The sequence below is a fragment of the Mixophyes fleayi genome, chromosome 5, assembly GCF_038048845.1.
Source record: "Mixophyes fleayi isolate aMixFle1 chromosome 5, aMixFle1.hap1, whole genome shotgun sequence".
Taxonomy (NCBI): Eukaryota; Metazoa; Chordata; class Amphibia; order Anura; family Limnodynastidae; genus Mixophyes; species Mixophyes fleayi.
The window spans coordinates 244,601,026-244,615,241 of record NC_134406.1 but is presented as its reverse complement, the minus strand read 5'-3'; the positions used below and the strand labels follow the sequence as shown (position 1 = coordinate 244,615,241).

At 38.6% G+C, this 14,216-nt stretch overlaps 1 protein-coding gene across 2 annotated transcripts in view; it reads left to right on the top strand.

The window, feature by feature from the left end:
- The first annotated feature begins 401 nt into the window (after positions 1-401).
- RUNX1T1 (RUNX1 partner transcriptional co-repressor 1) overlaps positions 402-14,216 on the top strand; it is a 113,687-nt gene continuing 99,872 nt past the window's right edge. For both annotated transcript variants that reach the window (XM_075213779.1, XM_075213776.1), the window contains exon 1: positions 402-1,336. In XM_075213779.1, coding sequence (XP_075069880.1) covers positions 1,309-1,336 — 28 coding nt within the window. In that variant the 5' untranslated portion in view covers positions 402-1,308. The remainder of the gene's footprint in view (positions 1,337-14,216) is intronic.

Sequence of the window (14,216 nt, the reverse complement as noted above, 5' to 3'; positions counted from 1 at the left end):
AATAATACACAAATAATAGTAATGCCTGCAAACTCCACATTATAACAAGGGCTGCCCCATCATGCTGCCAAGCAAATGACTGGCATCAACTATTTTATTTATATCTTCTATCTTATTAGGCTTCTCGATGCTGTCTTTGGGGATCATTCTCATCCTAGGGAATATCTAGTCTTCAGCAGGTCTTCTATCGCAGGCCAAGAGATGCCAAATAATCTAGAGACATTTAAAGCAGTAAAATAGAAAAGCAAAGCCAAGTAACACCTCTTTGTTTTCTGCATGACCATTACTTAATGCAAAAACAAACAGACTGAAAAAAAAATGAAGTAACAGAAGGGGATTAAGGGAGAGATATGAAAGAGAGGCTTGGATTGTATCAGCTCTGTCTGTACAGTGATGATTCCCAGGCAGAGAAGCAGCCAGGAGGAGCTGTGAGTCCAGATGGCCGGGGAAAGTGCTTGTCTTGGGTTACTGCGGGGCAGGCAGCTTGGGAAACCCACGTTAGGGAGCATGTTACAAGTCCACCAGGTCTGAGAGACAGAGGAAACAAGGGGGAGATCGAGTGTAAAGGAGCAGGCAATGTGCTCTCCCCATTGTTAGCATTACCTGACCCCCCCTGACCTCTTCACGACACAGATGTCTGCTACCTCTATCGCCTCCCACTGCTGGGAGCCCTCCTACCCACCCTTGCACCTGGGTAGCTGAGCCTGGCCGTCTGCTGGCAGTGTGCTGTTTGACTTTAGAGGGAGACAAACTGACAGAGAGAGAGAGACTGCAGGAGAGAAAGAGAAATAAACAGAGTGAAGAGGAGGAGGAGGAGGAGGTGAAGGAGGAGGGAGAGGAAGAGATCGCAGCCTTATGGTGGAAATCAGCACAGATCAGGCTCTTTCCTCCTCCATGACAGAGCCACACACCGCTTGTAATAAATGTCTCGCCTCTCAGCAGACCACCAGTGACAGCCGTAATTCCTGACGCCCCAGACCGCTCTTGTCTGCAACACCAGGATCTTGTCACTGCTGCAATTACAGCGCAGCCTGGAGACCCCCGTCCTCTGCCTCCCCGCCCCCTGCCCTCCCCACCCTCAGGAACCGGAGGAGTTCGCTTTAAGCTGTGGGCAGCTGGAGTTCTTCACTTAGTTTTGACTTACTGGACGTGGATCATCTGGACTTTGCCGCATTCCTCCTCTTCTTCACTTTGGTTTTTTGTTTTTTTTTGTGTTACTTTTTTGCACCCCTCCTTTTCCCCGACGTCGTCGCTTCTGCTCATCAGAGAAAACAGGAACTTTTATTTGCAGTTACAAGCCTGTGGCGAATGGTGGGAATCTCAAGCCCCTTCCAGTGTAAGTACCCTGTCACGTTTCAGTGCTTTTCAATGAGGTGTCAGCTGGACCTCTTACCTTGTTTCTGCAAATTCTCCAGCGCTGTCTAAGGTGATGCTGGGCGCATTGGGGAGGGGGGGCTTCTGGGGGCGATGGAGAAAAGCACATTATAGGTACTGTACTGTTTTAGGGATGATACAGAAGTGCTCATGTAGTGATGTTTTGGGGTTGATGTAGAAGGCAAGTTATAGTGATGTTTTGGGGGTCATGCAGATGTGCCCATTGCAGTAGTGCTGTTTTTGCACCTTATAAGAGACTTTCGGGTTATTGCAAATCATGTTGATCTTACTGTATTTAATGAATTTATGTGTGTGTGGTATTATGTTTATGTCCTAGTGCATTGTGTATGTGTTCTTGTGTAGCACCAGAAAGGCGCATTGATGATATAAAGAAGATATTTTGTGATGGTGAACATATGTCGCTTCTGCATGACAAGCTGCGTATCTGATGCGGTTTTGGATATGTTGTGTGCTGGTTTATGTCCATATAACATTGCTAAAGTCATTTCATCAGCAGCCACTGCTTAGAGAGAAGTCTTCAACACAGTGCTTAAATCGTCTTAATCAGACAGAACAAAGACGTCTTTATTGAACTTATGGCAAACAGAAAGCTCTGCTAGATGATTTGGAAATAACAGAGTATCCCAGACGCAGAACTCCTGAGGTTCCCTAAATCTCATTGCAGTTTTGGATTTATTGTGTGCAAACTTTTAGCAATGTAATGGGTAAGCTGCTGCCAGTCTATATTAAATTGCAAGCTCGTGAGCACAAGCGTTGTGATCACATGTATCCATGTATGTTCATCTTTTACCTTCAGTTCTGTATACAATCTTCCAGGATACCGTGGTGTGAGGCTGGGTGACATAACACAGGACATGTCTGCCTCATTCTCCTTATACAGTATGCTAACAGTAGCACAAGTTGTATATGGCTAATTTTAAAACGCATTTCTTTCATCTATAAATATTTTCTTTTTCTTTTTGTAAATCAAATAGATATTACTGTGCAACTCGCTGTGCAACGCTTTGCAAATAGCATGACATCAGCAGAGCTATTAATTAACATCTCCTATAGAGAACGCATATATAAAGATATTATTGCATGCAAAGTGCAATTTAAAAATATACAATGATTATAACAGTGCCATATACATAGTGGAGGAGTCTGCTCTTAAATTACCCACTCGTGTTTATTTGGCTGTAAAATAAGTGTTTGTTTATACTGTCAGTGACATTTAGGAGAGCCAAAGACACGTACAGATGACACATTTTGTATTTATGTATTAACAGACTGTAATGGGGAGGTTTTGCTGCCTGGCGTGACGGCTATTAGTGCATTGGTTTTGATATACTTTTTTTTTTTTTTTTTTTTTTGGAGCCTTTAATCCTGTCGTGGAAATGACCAGGCATCTGGCCTTGTTTTATAACAGATTTGAGGCTTGCCAGAGATAAGCAGGAGTCTGTTTTGGGTCGTTGATAGTGTGTTTTGCATTTCCTGGTGGGACACAGAATGTCATGCATAGTTTCCTTGCTGTAGCAGCAGATTTCCTTAGGAAACACAATTTGAGCAAACAGCTTCCTCCAGTGTTCCAGGCTCCACCAAACCCTTCCAGGAAAGGAATTATTTTGCGCATTTCTGTCAAATCCAGATTTGTGTCACAAACTGCGTTTGCTTCTCCAGAATGTACATATTGTTACTCTGGTTGCAGATGAGCCTTATGGCCACGCATATGGATAGTCACGTTTGCGAGATCCCAGCCGCCTCACTGTTTCTATATTTGGTTACAGTACTAGATCAATTTACTAATCCGAGCTATGTGGCTGAGGCCAGTCGCTATATGTAGCATATTGTGATGAATGGTTTGGATTAAGTTAATGTAATGTTATGATCAATTAAGTTGCTTCTTGCACGGCTTCTTTAAGCACTATAAAATTATTGGGGAAAAAAAACAACAACTTAGTATGACATACAGTATAAATTAATGTATCGGGAGAGTGGTCAATCCACAGGCGGAGTGCTCAGGGTCGATATTATTTCAGTTATGGCCAAATAACAGTTCATTGGAACTTATAAACGGTTTCTTGCTGCAGAAGAAGATTATGCAATTTAATAGACTTCCCTGCTGCCAAGTGCCTCAAATGCAGTGTTTATTTATTATATATAGCAAAGGATGCACCTAACAAAACACAAACTGCTAACAATTGGATTAAATATAAATATTATAGAGCTCTTGCTGGGTTTGGTGGTACAATCCAGGCGCAGTGGTAGTGGCTTTTCAGCCTTGTAGAACTACAAGTTCCAGTATTCCCTGTGAACGCGTTATGCTGAAACGTGTATTGTCTCAACAGCTGGAGAGATAGGTTCCCTAAACCCGGTTCAAAGTGTAATATAGTAAGGTGGAAGTTACTTATTTATTTATTTTAACTTGCTACAAATCATAAACGCTGCTTCCTGCAGATTGACACCCGAAAACCCATCTCATTCCCCTCAGTACAACCTGCGAACTTGATGTGACATCCTTTGTGCGCATCTGTGAAAACCTAAAATGAACAGTGGTTATTGTATACTTTTATCTCCACAGTCCACTTGCCAGCTTCTCCATGTTTAGTTAATTGAAAAGGGACATTTAATAGATTGTTTGGCCAGTCAGTGCATTTTGTGTAATGAAAAAGCCATGTCTTTGTTCTGTGGGAACCTGTCGTATGCTTGGCTTGGAGATGGCTTATCAAGCGCGGTATAAAGGTGATCTGGGGACTTTGTGCAGAATTCTCACGCTTAAGTTGGCAGACTCTGCTCACGTCTAGATCAGCTTTTAATAGCAAAAGTGTTGTTTTTTTTTTAATGATTGTATTTGGCAGCCTGTGAGAGGGAGAACGAGTAGGTTCCCAGCACAACTCAAAAATCGCCAAACACCGAAGATTAATATGTTAATAGGTTGCTTGACAAATTATAGTAGAGGAGGTAGCATTAAAACATCATACCAGTTAATTTTATGTGTGTGTGTATATATCTATATATATATATATATATATATATAAATGTATAAATATATATATATATATATATATATATATATATATATATATATATATAAATGTATAAATATATATATATATATATATATATATATATATATATATGTATATATATATATATATATATATATATATATATATATATATATAAAAATGTATAAATATATATATATATATATATATATATATATATATATATATATATATATATATACACACACAAATATAAATATATTTACATGTATAGAAGTAATAGTTACTGATAATAATAAACCATCACCTCCTTCTATATTAACTATGCCAGCATGCAAAGCGTTAGGATGTATATTTTAGGAGTCGGACATTTAATCATTAGTACAATTTAATGGACCTAATTGTAAGTGATGAGTGCAAAACAGGTCAAGCAGGCTGTACAAATAGAGGAAGCGCCTAGTCTAACCTTCAGTGACCATCTGTATAGGAGATGATTTTACACCTGTATGTCCACACATGGAGAAATGACATATACTGAGAGAGAGAGCAGAGTTTACCCACTGAAAACTACCTATGCAAAATAAATGCCTCATTTAAATTAGTAGTTTTACCCCATTTTACTTAATCTTTCTCATCACATAATTATATATTCTCTAATTATTTTTTGGTTTATAGGTTTTAGACTTTTGTTATAGGTATAATATATCGGGGTAAAGTGTAATTGTCAATGCAGATAAAGCAATTGATGTAACCAGAATACACGTGTAACATTTCATTATAAAAATGTAGATCAAAGAGCGCTGTGTTACACATAAGAAATGGGGTAGAGGGTCGCAGATTGATGTGTTGAAGGGATTATAAAGGTATTAAAACAAAGAGCATAACACAGGGCTGAAAACGTCACCCCCTGTGAAAGGTCACATGAATATCTGCGACATCTGTTTACAGTAATTATGAGCATAATTAAGATAAGAATTACAAATGAAGTAATGAAGAGACGTGTTTCCCCGTTTAATGGTCATATGTTGAATTTCTCACATTATCACACGGTACAGTACACCAGCCCTTCAAAAAGGGCACCTCGTTCTGTAACCCATTCACTCCCGAATAGGAGCAGGAATAACCAGCAGAAGAAGGGTTACAGTCTGGATATCTTAAAATAATAACCATTTACAAAGTTATCAAAGAAATGTGGTTTAAAAGTAAAATGCACCATGGGATGCAAATACTAGATAGAGGTCAGTTATTACCTATGCAGATCATTAAAATGTATCTTGTTTTAAGGAGAGAGATTTAGTGACATTGTACCATTTCGGTGTTTCTCATACATTATTATTATTATATATATACAGCAATGACCTACATTGTATGGAGTCAATTCTTCTATGTCAGCTCCATATCAAATCTGTTTTTACTACTACAGAAATATGTCGCCAGATTTAACTATAAGGAGTGCTATTACCTTACCCTTCCTCTCTGTGATAGGAAAATGTTTGTACATTATTGGATTAGCGTTGGATTTCTGAGAAACCCCTGTGCATCTGCAGTTCATAGCAGTGACCTAGGAACTGAGAGTTGTCCTACCCCCTATGATCTGCTTGTTCCTCCAATCTTCATTCCCACATAAAATAGATAATAATTAAAATAAACCATTTGGCCAGAATAATGAACTTGGTTTATTAATGCTTTTATTAACCAAATTACATAAAAACTTAAGATGTTAGGGCTATAGAACCAAGTTATTTTTTTAAATACAAATAAGTGCATGTTTGAAGCACTCTTTACATGTCCTACATTGTGTAAACACAAGGGATTATTAAACCTGCTTTACAATTATCAGAAAACACCATTTGCCTCTGATCATACTGCATTACATTCCTACATCAGACTGTGAACTGGTGAAATACAAGCCTAGCACATTACCCCCTGTATATATAATGTGGTATAAAATCATTGTCAATAATTAGCCTGAATAATTAATAAAACTAATTAAACACCAAGGCGCTACATATTCCTAACCATCTGTTAGTAGAGAGAGAGAGAAGCAAGTGCCGAATTGTGTATTATATATTGTATTTTTCTAATATTACTATAATAAAATGTGTTGCACATAAATATATAAATAGATCTATATGTGTATGTGTGTATATGTGTGTATATATATATATATATATATATATATATATATATATATGTATGTACAGAGACAAACATATATACATACACACACAAATATATATACATTTTGTGTGTTAAGGATTTCAAACTGAATTTGATATATATCCTATTGTAATGTTGCTGACTGATTGGTTTGAAATATACCTGATTGTTCATTTGAGACATCATCGGTACCACAGTCTTGCAGGGGTATTATTGATACAGAAAAGTTTATTATACAGGGTTCCTTTATTTATTTTAGCTATTTTCATTCACTTGCTATATTTTGTTTTGTTGGTAAATCATTTTTTTTTAATCACTGTCTTAAATCTTTGCCAAAACCCAATCCACTCCCCCCTCTCCCTTCCTACTCACACACAAACCTTCTTCCTCTTCTCTCTTCTCCAATCTCCCCATAGCCTTCCCTCTTCAAATCTGGGCCGTGCTGATACTGTAATCAGCCTGCTGCACATTGCCTGTCTCTCCAGCCTCACACATTGTGCTGTCCTGATGACAAGCCTCTGGCTCTAGATAAGCTAAGAAGGGTGTTTAATGAATACAGAAAGCCACTGTACCTCGTCTGCCCTCAACCACTTATTTTTTTCCTCACCTTCCTCTTTGCTCTCTGCCTTTTATACTCTATTTTTGCATATATATATATATATATATATATATATATATATATATATATATATTTTGGCACATAATTATGTTATCTTGTCATGTAAATATTCTGAGCAGGTTGTTATTACAGATATGTAATAATAGAAATTTACTCTTTGGCTTTCAGAATGGTCATTAGTATCTATCTATCTATCTATCTATCTATCTATCTATCTATCTATCTATCTATCTATCTATCTATCATAAACATATCAATCTGAATTTTTTTCTACCTTCCATGTACTTGTTTGTTCCTGGAGATCGATGATCACTGGGGGTAGTGAAGATGTTACCTGTTACCTTCTACTCTTGATTGTTAGAAAAGCATTCGTGCTTCAGATTAATCCTGCAGGAGAAAGGAAGATAATGGTTTTTGTGTGTGTGTATGCTTGAGTGTGCACGTGTGTGTCTGTGGGTGGGTGTCATCCAATTCCTGGTGCTTCAGGCTAGATCTTGACTCTATCTGCCATCACCTCTTGCCTTAAAAAACATTTCCATGAGTGAGCTTAGCACTAGTCTTTATCAGGAATTTGGGGTTAGCTGGTAAGTCAACACAGTAGAGCAGGGACAACTGATAATTTATGATATGGGCTGAGGACCGGTTAACTCAAACAGAAAATGTAGTGGAAATAATTAGGAAGTGATCTACACTATGCTGGGAGCTTTGATTTATGAAGGATGTGACTTCCTATATCTCATTATTTATTTATATGGAGATCGATCTGCTGATTGTTCACTTCCCAATAGCTCTCTAAATAAATAAATGTGTGTGTGTGTGTGTGTGTATATTATATACACAAATTATATTATACTGAATATACACAAGCTCTACTGACATATTTTATGCAGAACCCCTACTGAGGATGCTTAATGTCAATCAATTTTTGCATTGAGGTCCAAACTGCCTTTTTGCTTTTAAAGTACTAACAACAATAGACATTAGCAGTTGTCAATTGTTTTACTGATGTAAGAAAAATACTTTAACAGTATTACATATTCAGACATTTTCTAGTGGTTATAACATGGCCGGTCAATGTTGATTTTTATTTATTATTATTATTCTTTATATACCACTTGTATGTTACAAAGTGCAGTGGCGCTTTCAGTCTATGTTCCCTGCCATACATTCGGGTTAATTTCGGTAGAAGCCAACTAACTGTCCATCTATGTCTTTGGAGCGTGGGAAGAAATTGGAGCACCCAAAGGAAGCCAATGCAAACACGGGGAAAATGTACAAACCCCACGCAGATAGGGCCCTGTCTAGAATTGAACCCGTGATCCCAGTGCATGTTAGGCAGCAATGCTAACCACTGTGCCACCCCGCTTTCCAAAGTGTATTTTGTTTTGGGCAGACTGGTGATATTTGCACATTTGCACAGGTCGCTTGGAATCTATAGCCAGCAGTAAGCTAATGTATAGGATGGCTATAGTTGCATACATATTTGATTGCATCGTAAGGTCTGAATGTCAGATTTCTGCACAGGTTTATGCTGTTACAGCATGCCATACTGAGCTACATCAGATAGTATGCAAGAAACAATGAGACAATGGATGAAGGCCTCAGTCTATATAAAATCTAATTAATGTGAATCCTGTTTGTTGCTACAGACCAGTAAACCCTTAAAACACTCCCTCTCCCACAGTTCAGTAAGAAGCCCTGCTGGAGTAAGAAGCCCTGCTGGAGTAATATTGTTACTCCATAGGAAGAGGGGGGCTCATCTCCCATTGGACAGCTGCATGTGTTCACCCCTCTTCCAGTTTTTATTACTACAAGGGGACAATTAGGGAGCACAACTACTACTGTGCATGACTCCTGTGTATGACAGCTGCACGCTAACCACATGTATGTTCTGGTGGAGCCCGTAGCCCACCAGTGCTGCTCACAGAAGCTCTGCATAATGAGGAGGAAGGTGTGGGGTGGAAAACTACATTCTTAAGGGTTTACTGGTCCTTTAAATCAGACTCGCTTTCTAGGGAGTACTTTTGTCAACCCAGCATCCCATGCAACATTTCAAATTATATATGTTTTAGATTATCAAAGTATTTTGTGAAACACAAATTATGTCATGAATATTATTTCAAGACGTTGCGTAGTTTTGTTGTGAACCAGAGGTTAAGGCAATAAAGCCCTTTTACTTCTCTTCCATGAATTGAACATATTGACATTTGAGGTCTCCAATTGCTTCAGTGAATATGATAAACCACTACTATTTACAGACTGACCAGCTGCAATGACACTTATATTAATGTATGCCTGCAGGTTAGCTTATCTCTACCGCTGAATTATGGATGATGACATCGGGAGTTACAATGGGTTAGGGTTCAAATTTTAATAGAGTGTGACACCACAGAATGTGCTTCTTTCTCTGTAGTTCATCATCATCATTTATTTATATAGCGCCACTAATTCCGCAGCGCTGTACAGAGAACTCACTCACATCAGTCCCTGCCCCATTGGAGCTTACAGTCTAAATTCCCTAATATAGACACACACTCACACATACATAGGCACAAACACAGACAGACAGAGAGGGAGACAGAGACTAGAGTCAATTTTTGATAGCAGCCAATTAACCTACCAGTATGTTTTTTTTGGAGTGTGGGAGGAAACCCGAGCACCCGGAGGAAACCCACGCAAACACAGGGAGAACATACAAACTCCACACAGATAAGGCCATGTCGAAAATCAAACTCATGACCCCAGTGCTGTGAGGCAGAAGTGCTAACCACTAGGCCACTGTGCTGCCCTGGTACATGTACTTTTTAACAAATAACTACACCCAAAATGTATAAATTAAAATCATATCCAATTTTGATCATTCACATTGTAAACCAAGTGGGGCAATGATTCCTATTGAGTTTTTTTGAGCGACCAAATTACTCTCTAATACGGCTAATTGGCGATCAAGCTCGATGACCGGATTGCATTGTACGTGGGCACCATTCACTTATTGATGTTTTGTATTCCTTTCTACATCACCACAGATGGTATAATGTCACTAAAATGTCATTTTTAATGCAGAATGATATTCTCAGCTGCTATATTTTAAAATTGACTCTCTCCGTAGACCATATAATCGCACGATTCCAGTCACAAGAGGGACTTACACACTTTAAGGTGTTGTCTTCTCACCGTTGAGGCACAATATGGTTTTCTCTGGTGTAGTTGACAGATGCAGTTTAAGATTGGGAGGTGAAAATTTGTCTTTTGGGCCATTTCCCTGGAAAGAGTTAGGATTTCCAGCAGATCAGTGGGAGCCATGTGTAAATATTCTGAAGGCCAAACGTGTCAATTCAGAAGAGCGGGGCGATAAGAGGGAAGAGAAAAATACCATCATTTTTCCCTGTGTTTTTCAATTTGTGCCGGATTTCAAGAGCTATTTTGTTAAACTGCTACATCTGCTTCAATATGAATATTGAATCACTACCACTAAAATAACACCCTGCAATTTAGGAGCCTCTGTAATCTTTTGTTAATGCAAGTGGTTTAAAAAAAAAAAAAAACGCATCAATTTTCTATTCTGAAATTCCTTTGCCTAATGTAAATTTTTGGTTCTTGCCGAGTACCTCTCGTAGATACAAATGGGATTCTACAATTAGAATGCAGCGGATCCGCCCAGTGGAATGATTTCCTCCAGATACCATTAGCGTTGCAGAGATGCAGACAATAATCCAATGGCCTAGTTGATATTTTATATGGCAGTTCTTTCACTAACTTGACATTTTATGAGAACCCCAAATATAATTATAAAATAAGTAAATAACATTTTAACCTTGCTAAGTATTTTTATTGGTAATGGTTTTGTGCTTTTTAAAAAAAATAAATATATATTTTCATTTATTTTGTTTTTGGCATACTTGGCTATTTCCCCAGAATGTCCGTGAGACTTCCAAATTGCTCTCTCCTGGATCCTACTCAAGGAACACCCTCGCTTCACCCAACTCCTCCCATCGGTCAGAAGAAATATTCCCCTAAATGGCACTCATATAAATCAGACCTTACAGCAATGCCAGGAGGGTGTGAGCCCCTTCTAGAAAACCACATTGTCTTTTGAACAATGAAACACGTAAGGATATTATAGCTAATATATAGATCCTTTGTTACGTTGGATCATCATTTTGGGACTGTAAATTGGTTCCTGGTGGTTCACAGTCTTCTGCACCACAAGATTTTCCTTAAACCCATGCACTTTGGTTAAAATCTATGCACACGTGTGCAAATCATGATGTGCAGGACCACCAATGTAGATTTTGCATCTCGTCCGTTTTGAACTCTGCAAATGAGGACAGTGGTTTCCTCGCCTGGTGAATTGTGGAAGATATGTGAAAATACTGTGGCACTTGCTTCAGCTGGACTATCAAACATGTTTTTTGAGATAGTGCTGCCTTGTATATATCCAGAGCGCTCTGGTCATTGATATGTCCACCTTTTGTGAACAATTTATTTCCCAAATGTAATCATAAAAGAAGCATTGGGTCTTTTTTTTTTAATTTTAAAGCACCTTCCTTCTCTACAGTCATAGATTAGATACATTGTCTTCTAGAGTATATCTAACACTAACCGAATAAAGCAAAAATTCCCTCATCTGTTCCTTTACGGGACATATATCGTGCAAGAACAAAGGGTTCATCACTGTCCCATACCCATGAGTCAATGGTTAAGTGCCAGAGGATTTGAATCAGACAACATAAATCCAGGTAATGATAGATACACCCTACTAGAGAATGCATCTAAGTAACAGTTATAGATGGATAGAGGGTTTAATTTGAAAAATACACTAACAAACTTTTACATTTAAATGTGTCATGTAAAAAAGTCCATACAGGTGGACCGATTCGTTAAAATAACACACTTGTAGGTACAACCAGGAAATTGTGACAATTTTAGCTCCCAGTCATTAGAAGCACTAATTACATTTAAGTTTAGGGTATACAGTTTAATTAAGGTGGATCTTTTACCAGATAAAAGACAAACAAAAGGAGATGCTATTTAGTAAACATATAGTGTTGCAGATTGGGACCTCCAGGCTGATGCTTACTGGTCATTCCTAGTCTACACAGTACAACTATAGCATCAATTGTCAGTAGTGTTAAACTAATTTACATAAAAGTAATAGAATACCTATTACTGCATACCAGGTGTGAAGGTTCTACTCCCCAGAGATCACAATCTATTCCTTCCTTTAGTCTTTACTTGCAATTTGGTTGACAAAACAAGACTGTATGTTTTCTGACCAGTTTTATTCACAATGGAAATGGTTTGTGAAGTCAATGCTATGGTCTTGAAGACTTTAAATCATTTTACCCAAAAGAGCTAGCTTCAAAATGAGACCCGATTATACTGGACCCAGGGGCAGGCTGGGAGGCAGGGGGGCCCAAGGTAGTCCACTAGGGAACCGGCCCCCACCGGGCCGGTCCCCTAGTGGGCTAACTTGGGCTGAGTCACTGGGCCACCTGCATTTTTTTTTAACTTTAAAATGTCCTAATAGGCTGCTGAGTCCAGTCTTGCCCCACGGGCTAATATTTGCCAGCCCTCCCCTGAGTGTACCCATCACTTATATCCAGCAGAAGCAACCAATCTTTGTGCTCAACCTATGTCCAGCCAGTCAATTTACTAGGATCTAATGATCTCATTGAGTTCCTTATGAATTGTTAAGCCAATTCCTATAGAATTATGCTGCATGTTGGTTCAGGCCAAAAAAAAAATGTCTGCCTGCCTTGTAATGTAGGTAGTAAACAGCAAGTCATAAATTATTATTATATTTGAAAACACTGAGATCTAAACCAATGCAAAATTGCAATAAAGTATTATATTAGCATTCATTTGTGCCAACCGATTGGATTATTTTGGGTGGCAAATACATTTATTGGGTTTGCAATGATTATTTACAAAAACACCTCTTCACCAGCTGTATTTCTGTGTCTGTGTGGCAAATATATACAATGAGGCACCAGTCTAAACCACTACAAATTACCGCAATGCCATACTCTTCCCGAGTCTGTGTATTTCACTGAATAAGTCAATATTTGTTTGTGTGTGTGTGTGTGTGTGTGTGTATCATACTTGCCCAATTCTCCCGGAATGTCTGTGAGACTCCCGAATTCCGGGCAGATCTACTGGACTCCCGGGAGAGCAGGCCATTCTGCCGCATCCTGCCCATTTCCTAGTGAAGTGGGCAGGATGGGAGCCTCCATGACGCAATTTGCCCCTAAGTCCAGCACAAACCACATCTTGACTAGCGTGTCGTTAATGCTTGTAGTGACATCACTGACAATGCGCCTGTCATATATCTGCCAATTTGCGGTCTGTAGAAATCATTTATGTTACCTAGAAGATTAGCCAGCTAGCCAATCAAGCAGACTGACTTCTGAACTGCAAAATAGAGACGCACCACCCTTCTTAATGTACATATAGATGCTGAACTAATTAATGCATCAGCTGTGTCATGTATAGTATTCAGCTATTAATACATACATCCCACCTGTCCAGATTTCAGTCGGCTCTGTCCGGGGACATAGTTGCACCGCATATAGGAAGGTTGGGGGAAGGGAGGCATCTAATGGGCAGCGGCATGGCCATGCCACCATTGTGATTCAGCCACAACCCCTGTCCTGTACTGCCTTTTATAATATATATATATGTACATACGTATGTATATGAGTGTCCGGGTGTGCCTTTCTCATGAGATATAGATATATAGATATACAGATAGATATAGATATACAGATATATATAGATATATAGATATATATATATATATATATAGCCGCTGTCACTACCTACAATTTCTAAGTGTAGAACTTTCCTTGCATTGTTTAGTATTCCCGTGAAATACTTTTTAACTTTATGAAAATACCTTTTCTTCAAAAAAACGACTGCTGCTGCCTGTATAATTAATGTGTACAATAATCCATGTTGGAGTTTATTGTACAAAGTTATTTTTGCAGACCGTGTCAAAATAGTTGAATGGCATCGTTCATGGGCCACAACTCCTCGTAAACCTATTATAAATG